The sequence below is a fragment of the Geotrypetes seraphini genome, chromosome 15 (assembly GCF_902459505.1).
Source record: "Geotrypetes seraphini chromosome 15, aGeoSer1.1, whole genome shotgun sequence".
Classification (NCBI taxonomy): Eukaryota; Metazoa; Chordata; class Amphibia; order Gymnophiona; family Dermophiidae; genus Geotrypetes; species Geotrypetes seraphini.
The window spans coordinates 22260524-22280967 of NC_047098.1; the positions used below are offsets into that span (position 1 = coordinate 22260524).

Here is a 20444-nt window from a genome sequence, read left to right on the forward strand (position 1 = left end):
TGTTTGTACGGAATCTATTCTCTTTTAACTTTGGCGAGGGGCCTGTCGTTTTCTTCATCTTGGAGAGGGTGAACAATCTCTCTTTCTCTAAGTCTATTTCCTTCATTATCTTAAATGTTTCGATCATGTCCCCTCTGTCTCCTCTTCAAGGGAGAAGATGCCCAGTTTCTCTAGCCTCTCATTGTACGGTAACTCCTCTAGCCCCTTAACCATTTTTGTCGCTCTTCTCTGGACCCTTTCGAGTAGTACTATGTCCTTTTCCATGTAAGGCGACCAGCATTGGATGCAGTATTCCAGGTGGGGGTGTACCATGATAACCTTTTCAGATCTGTTTGTGATCCCCTTCTTAATCATTCCTAACATTCTGTTTGCCCTTTTCACCTCTGCCGTGCATTGCGTGGACGGTTTCATTGACTTGACTACAAGTACTCCCAAGTCTCTTTCCTGGGGGCTCTCTCCAAGTATAGCACCGGACATCCTGTATTCATGCATATGATTTTTGTTACCGACATGCATCACCTTGCACTTATCCACGTTGAACCTCATCTATTTTCTGGCTAAAAGGGGATTGCTTTTTTTAAAAAAAATTTAATCCATGAGCTATCACCCTCTCTTCAACACACACACACACACACACACCCCTCCTTTTGGATCAGAGTTGCAACCAAGATAGTAATCATCCCTGAAGTCTCAGATTGATGAATCAGTCATCGTCTATCCTTCCCAGAAATGTTTTATCATAATAAGTCACTTAGTAGTTATCATTATTCAGCACAGTAATAATGAATCCTTTGTCTTCGTGCTAGATGGAGGCTGTCTCTGCTTTTATAAGAGAGTTTATAAGTAGAGCTCTTGGTTTATGCCACCCCTCCACTAATGAGTGGGTTACTGCTGAAGTGACATTTACATGGCAGAAGCAGGCTTTCTTTGGGCTGACTTGGCTTCTGTCTCTTGACCCTATGGCATGTGAGCCTCTCTCCATCTTCAGTTACCCTTATCTTCCCTAAAAGCATTTTAGTGTAATGTGAGCAGTATGGGTAATCAATCACTCAATTTTTTTTTAAGAAAGGTGAGAATAGTTTTTGTAAACTGCTGTGAAATGGTGTGGTAGCGGTGTTAGTCCACTTTTTAAAATAATATACAGTAGACTGTCTATTAACCAGAACTCTCAAACAACCAGAAAAATATTAAAGCAATACTATAATACTCTAAAATTAAAATAAAATCAATTTCTGGCAGAAATTTAAGTGTAAATTTGGCATACCACACCTGAGTACGCCCACGCTTTGCCTACCACATGTCCGGTAGTTTGTCTGGAATAGTAGGGTGTAGTATTAGTTAGGCCTATTTTTAATAGTAACTCTCAAGTAACCAGAAACTACATTTATACCATACTGAATCTTGTATCCCGCAAATGTCGACTAGGAATCATGGCGGTTTACATAATAGTAGAAATGATTCAGAGGTGTGTACCACATGTACTTGAATACGTTGTAACCGAACAGCGTAGTGAAGAGAATAGATGTGTTTTCAGTGCCTTCTTGAATTGAAAGTGTGGGGTAAGTCGTCGTAGGTGTCGGTTAACTGAGAATCTACTGTAGAAAGAGAGAAAACAAAAGGAATAAAGGTGATAACTTTTTTTTTATTCAGCTAACTTAGGGCTGTTGCCGCGTGGCAGCCGCTTGCGTGGCTTTGTAAAACAGGCCCTTAGTGCATTGTTTGATTAGATTTCCAAACTACTTATTTTTGTCTGTGAAACTAGTTTGACAGCAACAAGGGAGGCTTTTAGGCCTGTTGAATCTGTGGCCAAGAGACTTGGGGCTGGATTCACAAAGCAAACCAATCGTGTACTGATCGGTTTGCGACCCCCGACCCGATTCACTAACCACTCCTCTGATCCAATTCCAATCCGTGCATGCAAATGAGGGGAAATGGCATGCAAAGTAGGCAGAGACACCATTCACAAAACTTTTACGGGAAGACTGACTGGGCTGGCTGATCCAAAAAGAAGCGATTGCTGAGGACCAGTTGTTCAGGTCCTTTCCGACTGCCCTGCCTTCTGCCGCCTTGCTTCTCTGCCCCATCTCAGCATGATCTCCTGCCCTCACAGCACTGCGAGCCCGTGGTTTTAACCCGTGGGTTTAAAGTGGGCTAAAACCGTGGGCTCGCTGGGCCAATTTTTTTTTTTTTTTTAAGTCACCGCTCTAGATGCATGCACAGACCGTCTACAGATGGTCTGTGCCTGCATCGGGATAGCTCTCTAGCGCTCCATGTAGTGGGTGGGGGGGTGCGTATCAATGATCGTCCCCATTTGCATGCAGGCCTTTTGTGAATTCGTCAGCCTGCATGCAATCGGGCACGGGTTGGACATGAAATCGGGGGTTAATGAATCTAGCCCTTAATCCTTTATTAGCTCAGCCATAAGTGTACTTGCATGTAACTCACCTTGAGCTACTTCTGAAAAGGTGTCAGCTGAGTTCAAATTCCCTTCCCTTGTACAGAAAGTAACTTGCTCAAGATCACAAGGGTTAGAGCTAGGATTTGAACCCTTGGCTGCCCTACTAGGCTACCTCTTTCTAGGAGTGGATGAGTAGCCTGCCGTTGATGGGGTTTCTAAATCGTGTTGCTGGTCTGCACTGTTGAGAGGTGGGTAAAATAGGAGAAGAGACGGTGGGCGTGGGGACAGAAGGAGACTTTGTTGTACAAGCCAGAACTGATTGGTAAAGAGGTAGCTCGCGCCTATTTCACTAGTAGGTCATGGTGCATTGCATTCTGGTACACTAACTAGTGCTTTTACTAAGGTGTGGTAGCCATTTTAGCATGTGCTAAAAGTTAATCTAATCTAATCTAATCTAAAACTTAAGTTTATATACCGCATCATCTCCATGAGAAAGGAGCTCGACACGGTTTACAAGAACTTAAAATAGTGGGTAGAGAAGAAGAAAAAAGGATTATATGAACTTATGTGTAGAAGGGGGGAGAGAAAGGGGGGAAGGATAGAGCTACAATTTGCTGAAAAGCCAGGTTTTCAGTTGTTTGCGGAATAACTGAAGAGAGCTCAGGTTCCGCAGCGGGGTGGTGAGGTCGTTCCAAAGACCTGTGATTTTGAAGAAAAGGGATTTTCCCAGTTTGCCTGAATAGTGGATGCCGCGTGGAGAGGGGAAGGCTAGTTTATGCCCTTGGGCAGTTCTGGAGGAGTCGGGACTGGAGGAGTTGAAAGACAGTGGGATAAGAGGAGGCAGGATTCCGTGAATGATCTTGAAAGCCAGGCAGGAACATTTGAAATGGATTCTGGAGATTATTGGGAGCCAATGAAGTTTGGCAAGGAGTGTCATGAAGGAGATGTCACAATGGCTTCATTATCCTTGGCTCACATAAGAATCAGAGTATGAATGGCCACAACCACTGACCCGCAAGCTTTGCTTTGAAGAATGCTGGTGTAGAAGGACCGAGGTTGAAATAGACACTAGAAAATGACATGGGATTATTTCCCGCGGTTATCCACGGGGACGGTGATGAATTTTGTCACCGTATCATTCTCTAATTATACCCACTCAAGCTACAAACTTATAGATTCCCTCTGCACCCTAATCCGCTCAGATATATCACATTGTCATGTAGCACCTATCCAGTCAGACAGACAGGGACCCCAGCTACACATTTAAACAGCCTGCCCCTTTTCCATTCACCAAGCTAACAACCACATCCAAAATACCTTGGGTCAGGGGTGTCCAATGTCGGTCCTCGAGGGCCGCAATTGTCGGGTTTTCAGGATTTCCCCAATGAATAGTCATTGAAAGCAGTGCATGCAAATAGATCTCATGCATATTCATTGGGGAAATCCTGAAAACCTGACTGGATTGCGGCCCTCGAGGACAGACATTGGACACCCCTGAATTCTTAGACTATAATGGGCACTGGTGCGTTTGCTATCACCTCAGTGTTGTCAAGTTAATTTGTAAATATAATATACTCCAGTTACTAGCTGCTTGTTTAATAAAAGTAATAAATTGCATTCACTAGTTGTTTAATAAAATTAATGCTAATGTAGTGAGACATTATACTCGGTGCAAAAAGTAATGATTAGAGTTATTTTATTACATTAGTATGAAAGTTCGTTACAATTACTTTTTAAAAGTCATATATTACTATTGTTTATTAAAATATCACTGTTCCCAGCAGCGCTGCTGCCTTGAGCGCTCAGTGGAGAAGTGGACGCTTATTTCGTCACCATGGCAATCAAACGCCCATTTCTACACATCGACGTTCGATTTGCTCGTCACTGATTGGCGGAGGCTGGCCGGGGATTCCCCACCTGCGACCTAAACCCAGGCGGCCTCCCACGGCCCCCTAGTGTCAGCCCCGCCGCCGGCCCGAGCGCTCGTGCACGGCTCGAAATGTGGCTGCAGACCCTCGCCATGGCGCTCTCGCTCACCCTCACCCACGGGGCTCTCACCTGTTCCCCCGAGCAATACGAGTTCACTGACGGGGGCAAAGAGAGATGCTGCAAGCGCTGCCCGCCAGGTAGGTGCATCGAGGAGGCTGGGTGGGACGGGAAGCCCCCGGATGTGCCACCCATGGGATGTCCCGGGACGAGCGGTGAAGTTCTACCTAGTTGCAGGCTTTCAATTTGATTCCGGAGCTCCAGGAGCGGTTGTGTCTATCAAGAACGAGGGGGTTCTTTATCGGCATGTAAGCTGCAGCAGGGAAGGGGTAGAGATCCGCGAGGTCCGTGTTTTACCCCTTCCCGCTGCCATACAGACAAATAGAACAGAAAAAGGGGTGGGTTTTTTTTCACCATCCCTTTTCGATTTTCCTGTTTTCTCTGTGTGTCTCAGTGCCTCGATTCCGCTTCCCTGTTTATTCTTTTCTTTTTCTTTTTTCTTTCTTTTTTTATCCTTTTCTTTCTTTTACGGTCTTTTTTTTTGCATTGCGATTCTCAAGCCCCCTCCCCCGGAAGTTTCCTGGGTCCTGAGTTTTCCCTGAAAAGTCCTTGATCGCTTACGGCAGTGGTTCCCAAACCTGTCCTGGGGGACCCCCAGCCAGTCAGGTTTTCAAGATATCCCTAATGAATATGCATGAGAGAGATTTGCATACCTGTCACTTCCATTATATGCAAATCTCTCTCATGCATATTCATTAGGGATATCTTGAAAACCTGACTGGCTGGGGGGTCCCCCAGGACAGGTTTGGGAACCACTGGCTTACGGATTTACAAGTACGTTGCCTACGCAATAAATTCAGCTGCTTTCTAGTATCAGTGTAAGGAACCCTCAGGGTCTTTGCAAAAAAAAAAAAAAAGACTCCTTAGTCTTTACCCTCTAATATGCAAATTCAATGCATACGCCTTCCATGAACAAACAGAGCTAGTCTGAAAATCAGAACCATGGTTTGGGGGGAGAGAAAATCTTGCTGGCTATAACTGTCGTCCATGGGTTAAATCATTTAAGTTCCTACAGAAATAATAATTGTAGAAATCAGTGCATGATGTAAAGTGACAGGCAGCAGTGTTAACTGTATACTATGTATGTTTAGCCTCTAACCCGTTCTGAGCTCTTTGGGGACAACGGGATAGAAAACGGATTAAATAAATAAATATCACCACTGCAATAGTTGATTTATACTATTACTAGTATTTTAGCCCGTTACATTAACGGGTGCTAGAATATATATCTGTCTGTCTTTATTTCTGTCTCTCTCTCCCTCCCGCTGTCTTTCTTTCTGTCTGTCTCTGTCCCTGGCCCTCTTTGTCTGTCTGTCTTTCTGTGTATCTCCCTGCCCCTGTGTCTTTCTTCTTTTCTTTATATCTCCGCTGTCTGTCTTTCTATCTATCTGTCTCTCTCCCTGCCTCCTATGCAGCAGCATTTCTCTCCCACCACTTTCCCGTACAGCAGCCAAAGCAGCATTCCCTCCCCCCACACCACTTCCCTGTGCAGCAGCAGTAGAGTTTCCTCTACCCTCCTTTCCCTTCCCATGGTCTGTCTGGCTCCCTTAGTCCCTTACCGCCCCCCCCCCACACCTCCCCTTCCCTTCCCGCGGTCCCGACTACGAACCTGGCAATTCCAGCAGCGTGTGCAGCAGTCTTCACACACTGCTTCGGGTCCTTCTACTGCCCTGATTTACTCTGGCATGTCCCTGATGACATCATCAGAGACGCGGCAGAGCAAATCGGGGCAGTAGAAGGGCCCGAAGCAGCGTGTGAAGACTGCTGCTAATACGGCTGGTGTTCTATGAGCGTGGGAGATAATATTGCTGCAGCTGGTGATAAAAAAAGCCTATTGCAACTTTGTAAAAGGGAGGTGGGGTTGGAATTAGTGAAAGAAAAGGAGAGGACCCCCTGCCACAGAGGGCTCTAATGCAGTGGTTCCCAACCCTGTCATGGAGGACCACAAGACCAGTCGGGTTTTTGGGATAGCCCTAATGAATATGCATGGGGCAGATTTGCATGCCTGTCACCTCCATTATATGCAAATCTCTCTCATACATATTTATTAGGGCTATCCTGAAAACCCGACTAGCCAGGACAAGGTTTTTAGAGCTTTACACATGAAGGATTTACCCATAAACACAAAACAGCAGATATTTATTGTACGCAGACCTGTTTGTGCTTTTCCACAAGTATCCTCAAAAGATTCATGACATGTCCTAGTGCCTGACTGGAACTTATTTAATTTTTATACATTTATTTGTTTTTTCAATCCTAATTTAATTTATTCACTAATTTCATATTGGGATGTTGATTCTTGTCTTTATCTCTGCTTTATTTTTATCTTTACCATTTTAATTATTGTTATGAAATCTTTATGATCATTTTCATTAGATCATATTGGCTGATTGGAATTTATTTATCTTATATACATTTTTTATTTTATATCTGTATCATTTTTATTTCTATCTTTACTATTTAATTCCTAATTTAATATACTTACTGAATTCTTGTTAGAATATTTATATTCTTGTCTCTATCTCTATTTCTATCTTTTACATTATATTTGTTTACTATTCATTAATTATTCCTCAGGTACTTTAGCTAGATTGTGAGCCTTCGGGACAGTTAGGGAATTTCCAAGTATCTATCTTTTAATAATTTTTATTTTATTCTATCTTCAATGTATTCTGTATTGTAAACCGCTTAGAAACCTCACGGTTATTAGCGGTACATAAGAATTAAGTTAAATTAGCATTAGTTTTAAGACCTTACTGCCCAAGCTGAACCGGTAGGGTTTTATGCTTCTGCTGGTATCTCTTGTTCTATTGAAATATTCTGCCAGTGGCAAAGACATGCAAATGAAAGTAACGAGCTGAGCCCTCCTGCCAAGCCAGATGTGATGCAGCTATCGACTCCAGTCAGACATTTCCACTTAACCGACCCCAAGAGTGGCTTGGTCTGAAAAAGAAATATACAGTATTTTAAAAGTTTTCCTGTCTTCATTTCTGGTTGTTCTTGTCTTACAGGCCAGGAACTGGTGAAGCGGTGCCAGGGGAATCAAGAAACACAGTGTCAACCCTGTAAAAGCAACTATTTTAGTGAAAAATATAATTATGACTGGTGTTCAAAATGTTCCACCTGTAACGAAAGTAAGTCGATTTCCCATATGGCAAAATTGGTGGTGAGGAGCAGGCGTCCTGCTTGCACAGGGGACATGCCTTCGTGTTGGCTACAAATAACTAGGTTAGGACAGTCGGAGAATTTACTTTTTGTACCATTTTCCCCTGTTGGTTGTGAGAATTTTCATGTGGCCATTTTGTCAGCTGACGCTAATAGTGGCACTCTTTGGGCACGATTCTGTCATTGTCGACTAAAGTTATGTGTCTGTTGCATGTCAGTTACATGTAGGCATCCATTACAGAATCACCCTTAGCGGCACCTAAGCCTTTAATGTAGGTCACAGTTTTAAAGGCCTCCATTATAGGCGCCTAAGTCCTTTAGAGAATTGGAAAAATAATGGAAGTGTTGCTGAAGGAGAGGATTGTGAAATTCCTAGAATCTACTAATGAGTTACAAGATCCAAGACGACATGGCTTTACGAAAGGTAAATCCAAACGAATCTGACTGATTTCTTCGACGAATATTAATTCATTCTCTGATCATAGTCCAAATTGATTATTGCAATTCTATTCTATATAAGATTACACAAAAAGAAAAAAGAAGGCTCCAAATAATACAAAATACGGCTGTTAAACTTATCTATAATGCCAAAAAATTCGATCATGTCTCGCCCTTAATGATAGACTCCCATCGGCTCCCTATCAGCCACCGCATCACCTTCAAAATATTATTTTTAGCTTATAAATCCTTAATCTTTAATGAACCTCAATTTATCACCAGAATGTTAATCCCTTATAACACCTCTCGGTCTCTTCGTTCGACATCTCAAAACCTCCTAAAAATTATAGGCACCAGAAGACAAGATATGTTCTCAGTTATGGCCCCTCAACTGTGGAACTCACTACCATTGTACATTAGAGAAGAAAAAGATCTTACCTCATTTAAAAGACTTCTAAAAACTTATCTTTTTAACGACACTTTTAATCTTTCCACTTTCGACCTATAATTAGTTGCTTTAGGTTCCGAAAATTTTTTTACCCTCCATTTCATTTTTCCCCTTTTGTTTTTTCTCCTTAACAAAGAATTGTAACTTTTCCCTTCTCCCTGCAGCCGCCGACAGCCACCGCGGTCTATAGCTGCAGTGGCCGACAGCCGCCAGGGCTATTAGGCTTCCACCTTTCACTTTTGCCGGTCTGGTCTGGCCTGCTCGCCTTGCCGTATTTTTTTTTTTTAACTTGAAACACGCGGCGGTGGCTCCTCTCATGATCCCCACCTGCGTCGGAAGTCTGACGCAGGCGGGGATCATGAGAGTAGCCACTGCTGCATCTTTCAACTAAAAAATGCAATATGGCAGGGAGCATGCCAGACCGTAAGCCGCACATGCGCACTTCCTATGGGTCACTACAGCTCACGGAAAACCATCGCATGCATAGGAAGTGCGCATGCGCGGCTTACCGTTTTATTATATTAGATTTCCAGATGTGGCTAGATCAACTCAGCTCAGAAGGAAGGCTTTTTTTAGTCTTGAAATCTTGGGGTTTTTTTTTTTTTTTTTAAATTTCCGTGCAAATGTTTGACAACTTTTCAGAACAAAGGTTTTGGGGTCCTTTTATTAAGGGTAGTAGCCAATTTAGCGCACGCTAAAAATTGGCATGCTCTAAACGCTAACGTATGCTAATGCGTTCATTGTATTCTATGGACACGTTAGCACGTGCTAAATCGGCTACCGTACCTCAGTAAAAGGACTACTATATCTTTTGGAATCCAATTCAGTTAGTACAATTTCTTGATGGAAAATGATTTTTTCAATGTTGTTTTTTTTACCTGAAAGATAATTGATTTCTTATTTTGAGGAGCAATTATAGAAAATATGCCTGTAAATGTAAGGAAAGAAATATTCTTTCCTTGTTTCTTTTATACTTTCTCTATATTGATGCACTCCTCTTTTAATGAGGGCTTGATGGAATTTCTTTATATTTTAATAAGATTATGAATCTAATTTCTTGGATTTCCATATCTTGTCTATGTTTTTGGAAAATGTATTAAAATTCTAATAACAAAAAAAACCCCAACCCACCCTTCCTCCCTCCCACATAAACCAAGAGCACATAAAGCCAGTGTGGTATTATTTCTGACGTTTGCTAAGACGGCTGATTCCAGGAATGTTAGAGAAACAGGGTAGTGAAATTAAACAGTAGCATGTTGGCTGCACGGAACAGAAGGGGTGCAGTATTCTGGAAGGGGAATATTGCCTCTTGTCCTGGCTCAGCGCTCTTTATTTTTATACCCATCAGACTTTGGGAGCCGTACGATGAAAAAATGTACACCGACCTCCAATGCTGTCTGCCGCTGTGCAGATGGCACCACAGCTGACAACCCTGAGAACACGGCGTGCAGGTGTCCCAAGGGAAATCAGCTGGTCAACAAAAGTAAGTACTTTTGTCAGGTAAATGTTACTATTGGCTAAATAGGCATCTGTGTTGTAATGTCATAACCCAGTGTTCTTCAACCACCGGTCCATGGACCAGTGCCGGTCCACAGAAATTTCCTGCCGGTTCACAGGGCCAGCACGTGCATCAGGCCCAAAACAGTGTTCTTCAACCGCCAGTCCATGGTGCGATCGATGCAGCATTATCTTCGAGCCAGCTCCCTCTGCCTAACTGATTCAGTGCACAAAGCCACGGGCAGTGGCTCCTACGGGCATCCTGCGCCTGAACCGGAAGCCTTCTCTCTGACGTTGCAACATCAGAGGGAAGGCTTCCAGATGAGGCACGGGATGTGCAAGGTGCAATTAGTACTATTATGAGGGCAGGGTCTGGGGTGGAGATTGGGTAGAGATGGGCGGGGTCTGGCCCACGACTTAGCCCCGTGTTCTTCAACCGCCGGTCCACGGACCAATGCCGGTCCACAGAATAATTATTTTATTTCTGCCAGTCCATAGATGTAAAAAGGTTGAAAAACACTGTCATAACCCATGTCATCAGGACCAAGCAGTGTGATGTCTAAAATCATGAAACAATTTAAAAAAGCAGAGCTGATCCAGGGATTGGGCATCCTAGGTGAACCTTCAGCCCTGCATTCTCCCTTCACTAACATTTGGGCCACTAGCCTTCAGTCCCCTCAAGATTTTGACAATTAAGCTCAATAATCATGATTGTCACACAAAAGTTCTAAATCAGTGTCCCACAACCATTTTTGTCACTGGCACAGTAACGGAACAAATTATTTTCTGTAGCACAACCCCGCCCCGCCCCGCCCGAATTTCATCTCGTTTTCCCTGAGCTCAGAAACATCCCCACCTCTAAACAAATTGTATCCAATGCTGTTCTGATTATTACTATTACATAGTAGAGGGAAATGGCTATGTCTGGATGGGACTCTAAATCTGGACTATAGAATATCATCTTTATTATCAAGTGCCCATTTGTTTAAGGGAGGACATCATGAGAAAATTGTGGATTGGGTAGAGATGCAAAGAATTCATAAGGCTTTAATTAGATTAGAGTTACATTGTGCTAGACTGGTTGAATATTGTCAGGTGTAAAGCATACCCCAGGGATTACAATTAAATAAAGAATCAAAATTTTCAAGTAATAATAATAATAACTATTTATATACCGCCCTACCGCAAAGTTCTAGGCGGTTTACATACGTTAATAACTTTATAAAAACTATGATTAAAAATATAGTACTAAAATTATTCAATAAAAATTCTAAAATTATACAGTAAAATAAGATACAATTTGTTAAAATACAATGAAAAACCTCAAGAACCTTCTGGCTTTAAGATCAATATACTATTTGCCTGTCAGTATTCTGGAACATCAGTTTATAAATGTATCGAATAGATCCGTTTTTAGTAATTTCCTAAAGGACATATAAGAGTAGGCCTGGGAAATAGTAGTACTTAGCCATTGGTCCATTTTACCTGCCTGAAAACCGAGCATTTTATAAAAAAAAAAGTCTCTTATATCGACAAGGTTTGATGGTTGGAATAACAAATAAATATTGCCCTTGAGTAATGTGGAATATGTTGACAAATGGAATTGACTCAAAGAAAAAGGAGAGACCTCCTTCCCAGAACTTGGAAAGCAAGAAAACGACAACGAAGATGACTAATTGGTACTCGGTCGCTTTTATTGAAAAATGGAATTGAGTCATCACCCAGTGTTCAGAAAACTATGAGTCTTCTTGCCAGTAGGGGATTCTTGACTATTGTCATGCCCTTTATTTAGGCTTATCAAAATACGTAGTTTAGTAAACTCCTCGTTTCCCAAACCGCCTTAAATATGTTCTGCTCTTTTTCTCCTGCTTCTCTCTGTAAGTCACCTTGAGCCTGATTAGATTACATTTTCCTGTCCCTGCCTCATTCCCGCAAGCTCCATCCTCATCTGCACAAGCCTCAAACACTTTAAACTCATAAGTAGCAACATTCTAGAGCTCAGATTGTGATGTTATAATGCCTCATTCCACCAATGCCTAAGCTCCGTCCTCATCTGCACAAGCCTCAAACACTTTAACATCCTAAGCAGCAACATTCTAGAGCTCAGACTGTGATGTCATAATGCCTCATTCCACCAATGCCTAAGCTCCGTCCTCATCTGCACAAGTCTCAAACACTTTAAAATCATAAGCAGCAATATTCTAGAGCTCAGATTGTGATGTCATAATGCCTCATTCCACCAATGCCTGAGCTCCGTCCTCATCTGCACAAGCCTCAAACACTTTAAACTCATAAGTAGCAACATTCTAGAGCTCAGACTGTGATGTCATAATGCCTCATTCCACCAATGCCTAAGCTCCGTCCTCATCTGCACAAGCCTCAAACACTTTAAACTCATAAGTGTTCGAGGCTTGTGCGGTTAAGGCAGAGCTTACAGGAATGGAACAGGGACAGCGATAAAACTCTCGGGAACGGGATGGGGAAACTGAGTTCCTGCAGGGGCAGGGAAAAATTTGTCCCTGTGTCATTCTCTAGTATGGCCTGCTATGGTAACATTTATACAGTGTATCAAACAAATCGGTTCTGTGATGTCACACTCAGTCCCTAAAGCAAGGGCAATGCACTAGTATGACATCACACAGTTGCCTGTGCCATATTGGCTGATGGAGCTTCAGTGATAATGCCATACTTCGCTTTCTCAAAGTTGAGGTGGTACGCTGCTAATCACACATCTCCACCTTTTGAAGAAGGCCATTTTAGTGTTTGTTGATTTCTCTTTTCAGCATCATGCATCCCCTGTGCTGAAGGATATTTTTCCCAGAAAGATGATGGAAAATGCATGCCCTGGACTAAGTATGCACTAGTGGCTGTCAGCTTTCACTTCATGTAATGTGTCTGTATGCACACAGTTTCTTCTGATCTTGTGTTGTTCTCATGAGTCACTTTAGAGCAGTGGTCTCAAACTCAAACCCTTTGCCGGGCCACAGAAAAAAAATAGTTCATGTCTTATTAAAGAAATGACAATTTTGCATGAGGTAAAACTCTTTATAGTTTATAAGTCTTTCCTTTTGGCTAAGTCTTAATAATAATATTGTCATTTATAGCTAAAGAGACATATGATCAGGAAACTGTTTTATTTTACTTTTGTGATTCTGATAAACATACGGAGGGCCTCAAAATAGTACCTGGCGGGCCACGAGTTTGAGACTACTGAGTTAAGGGGAACAGTTAATCTGCTGGCTGTGTTGGAGGGCAGAGGGGAGAACAGGACAATCAAGACATTGTGACATCACTGATGGGGTTGGCTCTTATTGGTGGAATGAGCCATTATGACATCAAAATCTCAGCTCTGCTTCCCAAAGACAAACAGGATGTCATGGTTACAGTTAAGCCAGTGGTCTCAAACTCAAACCCTTTGCCGGGCCACATTTTGGATTTGTAGGTACTTGGAGGGCCGCAGAAAAAAATAGTTCATGTCTTATTAAAGAAATGACAATTTTGCATGAGGTAAAACTCTTTATAGTTTATAAATCTTTCCTTTTGGCTAAGTCTTAATAATAATATTGTCATTTATAGCTAAAGAGACAGATGATCAAGAAACGGTTTTATTTTACTTTTGCGATTATGATAAACAAAGTGAGGGCCTCAAAATAATACCCGGCGGGCCGCATATGGCTCCCGGGCCGCGAGTTTGAGACCACCGCTTTAGAGCTTTCCTGATATATTGTTTAAGCAATCTCTTCTGGGAGAAAGCGTGAATGAATGTCCTGGTGGAATGTGCCCTTTAACCCTTATTCTCAGTCTTTGGTTTGACCCAGTATGGCTTATCCTTTCATGCTCTTAGCTTTGATTGGAGGAATAGCACCAGTTGCCAGTGGGCCTGTTAGTAAAATGGTCGGCACTGAAGGCAAAGAGTATTTTATGAGCTCAGGTCAGCGCCAGAGCCAAGGCTAACGTAGAACTACTGTCCACTCTCTGCAATTCCCACTTTCATGGTCCCCGCACCCCACACCAGTGAATTAATACAAATTAATCAAGACCTCTCTGTCTTCTTTCTCCCCACTGTGTGTTTATTCTCTTTCCCTATGTTCACTGTTTTCTTCCCCCCCCCCTTCTGTCTTCCCCCTTTTCTCTCTTCCCCCTCCTTTGTGTTTCTTTCCTTTCTATGTCTGCTTTTCTTTTAAATATTGTATTTCACCAAACTTACCTTTTGTTTACTTGTACGTTCACATTGTGTCCTGTCTATAAGTCCTTGTATTTTTAATACCGTAAAACGCTTAGAAGTTCCGATAGTCGTTTAAACAAATTTTAATAGAACTTGGAAAACTTTCTTTTTCTAACTGGCAGCTGCACAGCTCAAGGGAGAGAGACGCTGAAAAATGGGACCAGAGTGATGGATGCCGTATGCGGGAAGAACAGCATCATAACTTCCACTTTCTCTGTAGAACCCCCTAGAGCCGAAACCACAGTATTTACCAGTGCCAGAAGTGCAACGCATGGAGTGCATAACATTTCACACTCGACAAACGGAAGTCTGACCCCAACAGTCCCAACTCACTGGAGTGAGATAGAGAGAATTGGGTGTAAGTATCGGGGACCCGTCAAAAGCACGACGACATTTCTGCGCAGGACTAATGCGCACCGCCGCTTCTGCCAGTTTTAGGCCTTCAGGTTTGCTCTCTGAGGGTGTGTGTGTGAGGGGAACCCCCCCCCCCCTCTACACTTAGAAATCCTGGTGCTCTTTTTTCTCCTGTGTCTCTGCTTTTTCCTTCCATCTGTCTTTCTCTTTCCCTTTATCATATTTTAATAACACCCTCATTCCTCCTCTCTTTTTTCTCTCTCACTCTTTAGGCTCCTTCTTTCTGTTCATTATGGGGCTGATCCTGCTTGGAATTGCAGGAGTAATTATTCTGCTTATGATCCTCCAAAACTGTAAGAAGAAGCACACACCCATCTTACAGGGCCTACAAGGTAAGGCTCAGTCTTGTTAGGAAAAGGTGCTTCTGCCGAGAATCAAAGCAGCATCTCACACAATCAATCAAGAAAAGAGAGTGTCCTGGGGTCAGTCTTCCGCTGCACTTCTTATCAGGGCTGCTCTTAGACCTTCAGGTACCAGGGCAGAAACTGGAGAGGAAGCCCCAAAACACGGCTGCAGGCTGTGTCTCGTTCAGCTTGAGGCAGGCTTCGTCCTCCTCCCCCCCCCCCCCCCCCGGGCAATTGCTACCCCCTAACACCAGCCTTGCTTCTTATTTCTCACAATCCCATATCTAAACCTCCAGAATTTGGAAATTCACTTGCAGACTTCCCCTCAAATTTCTTTCTGAAAAATATTGGTCCCCTATGGTCCTACAAAACAGAGTTTAAGACTTCACATCTGCAGGTCTCTCTTAACATAAGCTGTCCTTGTGGTCCAGCAGGAAGGAAGAGCTGCCGTATACCAGTTCAGGAGGAACATACCAGCCTCAACAAGGTCTGATAATGGAGCTGTTGTCTACCACAGAGCAGAGAGGCACAGAAGGGATGCAGTCTGCACCGAGAGTAGCCAAATCTCTGCTACTGGTGAGGAGAAGCCCAGGAAGACGGGAACATTTCTTACACACTGCCATCGGGCGCTTTAAATCACAGACAACCCCACCAGATTCCTGAAGGATTTTGCTCTTTGGCATATCTGGAATTATTTTTCACATTTGCTTATTTCTTTTAATTCATCATTTTGTGATATATCTCAAGCCATATAATATTTGGAGAGGAAAATCAGATAACCATGCATTACCTAAATATATGCAGTTATTTTTCTTGTAAATCATTCCATCTCTCTCATCACAGCATGAAATAGGAGAGACCCGACAGAAATTACGCAATTTAACAAGAAATACAACGAAAGCCCACATTGTAACAGCACCGGGGGCCAGACAAAAATTATCAATCTCGTAGCACAACCAAATTGTCCATCAGATCAGGACACTGTAGCATCTTGTTCAGAAACCTTGTCATCTAGTTTTTAAATATTGACCATCAACAAAAGATACCTGTCATTAGAAAATTTAATCAAAATCTTTGAGGGATAATTCAAGAAAAATCTGACAGAGCTGCAAGAACATATTCCCCCGAATTCTATGGCGTGTGCAATTCAATTGATTCACGAGCTAATTAGTGTCGGTAATTGGGTGTCAACAATCAATTAGTGTTAATTGGCAGCATCTTGCTAGGCGCTTTTCTATAATGATGCGCGTGGAAATTTCTGAACATGCAACTGAAAAGAGGGATGTCCACGGGAGGGTCAGGCGATCAGTAAAGATGTGTGCAGGATTATAGAATTTGGGAGCTCTGGGCCTAATTTAGTGCCTATGAGCCTGGGCCAGTCACACCTTAGGGTTAGTGGGGATGGGCAGATCCGCTATGCCTAAGGCCTGATTGGTCCAGGCTTCTAGAGCCTGGGCCAATCAGGCCTTAGACTTAGCGGGGATGGGCCGGGAAGGAGCGGGCCCATCTCATTTCGATGAGGCGGGCCTGTCAGCTGGACGGCAGCAAGACCTGTCCAGCCGACCAACATTTAAAGGTTAGTTGGGGGGAGGTTAGGGGAGTCATGGGGGGGTGAGGTCGTTAGCATGGGGGGTCCAGAGGGGGTCCAGCTTTCCGGCAGGAGGGGTTGGGCATCCTGCCGGTGATTGTGAGTTGGGGGGGGGGGGCGGCATTCCGGCAGGAGGGGTTGGGCACCCTCCTGCCGGTGATTGTGAGTTTGGGGGGAGGAGGCGGTGCTCCGGCAGGAAGAGTTGGACACCCTCCTGCTGGCGATTGTGAGTTTGGGGGGTCGGTGTTCTGGCAGGGGGGTTCGGCACCCTCCTGCCGGTGATCGGACAGGCGGCTGCGGCCGCTATACTTATTGCGGCAGGGAGATCTCTTGCCGCGATAAGTATAGCAGCCGCATCTACTTACAATGTAGGCCAGCATTTTGCTGGCCTACATTTTAAGCGTCTCTTCCTCTACTAGGGAGACGTGTAGGGCCGCCTAGGTTCACCTAAGACCCTTAGGCGAGCTTAAGCATCTTGCGGGCCTCCCTAGGCTCCTGGAGGCGCCTTCAATATAGGTGGCCTGCCTGGGGAGCATTTTTTTAAAAAACGTGCATCCCGATTGGTTGATTAGACAGCTGTAGGATGCCTACAGCTGCCTAAAATCAGGACGGCACTTTTCAGAATCAGGGCCTATGTGTACAAGTTGTGCCTGGAAAGTCGAAATGATGAGATAGATAGATTGGGGATGAACCTGTTACGGTTTTGAAGCAAAGGCAAGCAAACTTAAAAATAACTCTTGCTTCCATGGGCAGCCAGTGTAGTTTTTTGTAATATGGGCTTACATGATCTGATTTCAAAGCCCTCTGTCTCTTAAACATTATTCCCTAAGCATCGATTGCATACATAAGTCACAGAATACTAGTACGTAAGGCCTGAATTCTCTATAAGGCACCGATATCAATGGCTGCCAATCGTGTGTCAATCACGCAATGGTGCCGTGTAGAGAACTGCGCCTCCGGAAAAGATAGGTTCCAGAAATGTAGGCCAGGGTTTTCCAGGCCTACATTGCCAATGCCTGTCTGTGTCATGAATCACACCTATGTAGACACTTTAGGCTGCCTCACGTCACGTCCAGCATTAGCCATACCCACATTGGTGCTAGGTGGCCTGAAGTACGTATGAAGGCGTGATTCTGGCCCTGATTTTTTAGGTGCCAGTCAGTGGCGTAGCGAGGGTGGGACGCGCCCGCGGCGGTGGCGCCTCCCTGCACCTTCCTCTCCACTCCCCGCTCCTTCCACGTCCCCCATGCCACACTCGCACCCTCCATTCCCACCCTGTATCTCTTTAAATCTTCATGTGAGCAGCTTCTCCGGCCTGCTGCTGCTTGAGCTGGCATTGGCTTTCTCTCTGACATCACTTCCTGGCCCCATGACCCAGAAGTGATTTCAGAGAGAGCAAGGCCTGTGCGAGCAGCAGGCTAGAGTAGTTGCTCGCAATGGTGAAGATTTTAGAGGTATGGGAGGGTGTGAGCGAGGCATTTTTGTCAAAAGTACGATGCTCAGTTATGAGTTTTTACAAGATCATTCTGAAAGGGATGGGGGGTGGGATGGGGATTAGGAGCATGAAAGATAATAAGGGGTAAACAAAGCTGAAGGTTTGCCTAGGGTGCCTAAGGCTTGTGCCAGACATGCACTGAAACTCAGTTCTGCCAAGCTGGGACCTCCTATGTCAGTGGTCTCAAATTCAAACCCTTTGCGGGGCCACATTTTGGATTTGTAGGTACTTGGAGGGCCTCAGAAAAAAATAGTTAATGTCTTATTAAAGAAATGACAATTTTGCATGAGGTAAAACTCTTTATAGTTTATAAATCTTTCCATTTGGCTAAGTCTTAATAATAATATTGTAATTTATAGCTAAAGAGACATATGATCAAGAAACTGTTTTGTTTTACTTTTGTGATTATGATAAACATACCGAGGGCCTCAAAATAGTACCTGTTGGGCCACGAGTTTGAGACCACTGTCCTATGAGCTATATCACATTTTCTCCTTTTGGCAAGTCTGAAAGTCTATTGCTGTACAGTTCTTTACCAGCTGTGATGGCTGGAGTTTTGAATTAATATTCTATGCTGTAATATAGCAAATATACAGAATGGAAAAAAAGTACCCACACTTTCAGAAGTGTGAGTCAGTCTTACAGGGTTAATCAACATGTTACAGACTGGGTACCAAAGAAACCGGGATACACAATGTACCCTGGAAATGTTTAATGTTTAAAAACAATACAAAATCCTCTATGTTATACATATATGTAACATGTTTCATTTCTGAAATTAATATTTTTGTTGTGTAATTTGTTGCTCTTGGAAGTGTTGTCCATTCTGTGCATTACATTAAAGCAGGCTCCAGTTGCTCAGATCTGATTCTCCAGTTCCTTAAATGGGATGAGATGAGTTGCAGCTTCTCTGAATATCTACTGAGCTTTTTCACTTGTAGATTTCAGCCTTGTGCTGCAAAATGAAGTAGGCTGGCAGAAGAGGCAGTGGGCCCTGTCCTGTGGAGAAATTCTCGAATGCAGAAATGAAATGCCCTGTAAGTCCCAGGCCACTTCTCATTTATTTGCAGGGTAAAAATATCTTTCTTGCACTGTAACAACAGATTTTCTGCATCAGCATTTGGGAGCTGACAGTGGTGGACACTGCTTTTAAGAGACTCAGCCAGACCTGATGATTTTGCTGTACACTAGCTGGTTTCCTTAGCTCCTGCCTGCAAGAATGAGACTTTGGATCTCATTGCAGCTGTGGATTGATTGGGGGGGGAGGGGGGTCTGGACCCCCTCGCTGTGGGCTCAAGCCCCTTCCATAAATGTGTCACCCCTTGACTGGCAGATATGCTGAAGCAGTCCAAAGCCTGAGCCCCCTCCTGTGACACCTGAGCAGTGAAGTCACTGCAGATGCTGGCTGAACTGAGTGGGAGTGAAGTCATCAGTGGCTGAAGCACACTGCCAACTTCCTTGCTGCTCAGGCAGTACAGGAGGGGGCTTGGGCATCCCTGCTAGCATAGGTAGGCTTTAATGCTACTGGGTGAGGGGGAGGGAGAAGTAGAGCTGTAAGGAACTGCCTGGTCCCCTCAGTCTTGCCCCAGGACGCCCTCTAAATGAATTTCTGTCTATGCTGTAGAGTAGAGAATGACACGGTGACAAAATTCATCACCATCCCCCGTCCCCGCGGATAACCGCGGGAAATAATCCCATGTCATTTTTTAGTGTCTCTTTCAACCTCAGGTTGTTCTACTCCAGCATTCTTCAAAACAAAGCTTGAGGGTCAGTGGTTGTGGCCATTCATACTCTGATTCTTATAGGAGCCAAGGATAATGAAGCCATTGTGACATCACTGATGTGATTGGCTCTTAGGCACTGGTGGAATCAGGCATTATGACATCACAATATCTGCTCTGGAATGTTGCTGCTCAATCTCAGCATTCTTCAAAGCAATGCTTGCGGGTCATTGGTTGTGGCCATTCATACTCTGATTCTTCCCTCTCTCCTTAAAGAATAGCATGAAGATGGTTTCCCGCGGTATCTGCAGGGACGGGAGCGGTGATGAATTTTGTCACCGTGTCATTCTCTACTGTAGAGTCCCAGGGAATAGAAATAGTGGAAAACTTTTCCTGTTATGGCAGTATGTTTTATATATATTATTACACATATTGGTTTTCAAACTAAAATACGTATACTTGCGTACAATCATCATAAAGAATTAAGTTGATCAGCTCAATGTGTAATTATGAACAGCACAGCTACAGAATTCATGCAGAAGCCTCAGTGATGGCTCATTTTACCCGAGCCATAGACGTCAAATATTGTTTAGTTAAACACTCATGAATCACACATTTTTGAAACAAATTCATATCCAAAAAAGGACTTAGTTTGAGAAAGTGTG

General features: G+C 43.7%; 1 protein-coding gene across 2 annotated transcripts; it reads left to right on the forward strand.

Moving 5' to 3' along the window:
• Nucleotides 1-4355: 4355 nt before the first annotated feature.
• On the forward strand, nt 4356-16467 carry TNFRSF4 (TNF receptor superfamily member 4). 2 transcript variants are annotated; one of them, XM_033922634.1, is made up of 7 exons: nt 4356-4524; nt 7456-7578; nt 9844-9978; nt 12776-12845; nt 14340-14575; nt 14844-14963; nt 15407-16467. In XM_033922634.1, the coding sequence occupies exons 1-7, from the start codon at nt 4398-4400 to the stop codon at nt 15466-15468; spliced, it is 873 nt and encodes a 290-aa protein (XP_033778525.1). In that variant the 5' UTR covers nt 4356-4397; the 3' UTR covers nt 15469-16467. The 2 variants fall into 2 exon arrangements, with proteins under 2 accessions (XP_033778525.1, XP_033778526.1); XM_033922635.1 differs by having other exon boundaries at nt 15410-16467.
• Nucleotides 16468-20444: the final 3977 nt, after the last annotated feature.

Coding starts and splice junctions, on each gene's coding strand:
- TNFRSF4 (XM_033922634.1), top strand. CDS start 4,398: ATGTGGCTGCAGACCCTCGCCATGGCGCTCTCGCTCACCCTCACCCAC. Junction 4,525..7,455: donor CTGCAAGCGCTGCCCGCCAG/GTAGGTGCATCG, acceptor CTTGTCTTACAG/GCCAGGAACTGGTGAAGCGG. Junction 9,979..12,775: donor AAATCAGCTGGTCAACAAAA/GTAAGTACTTTT, acceptor TTCTCTTTTCAG/CATCATGCATCCCCTGTGCT.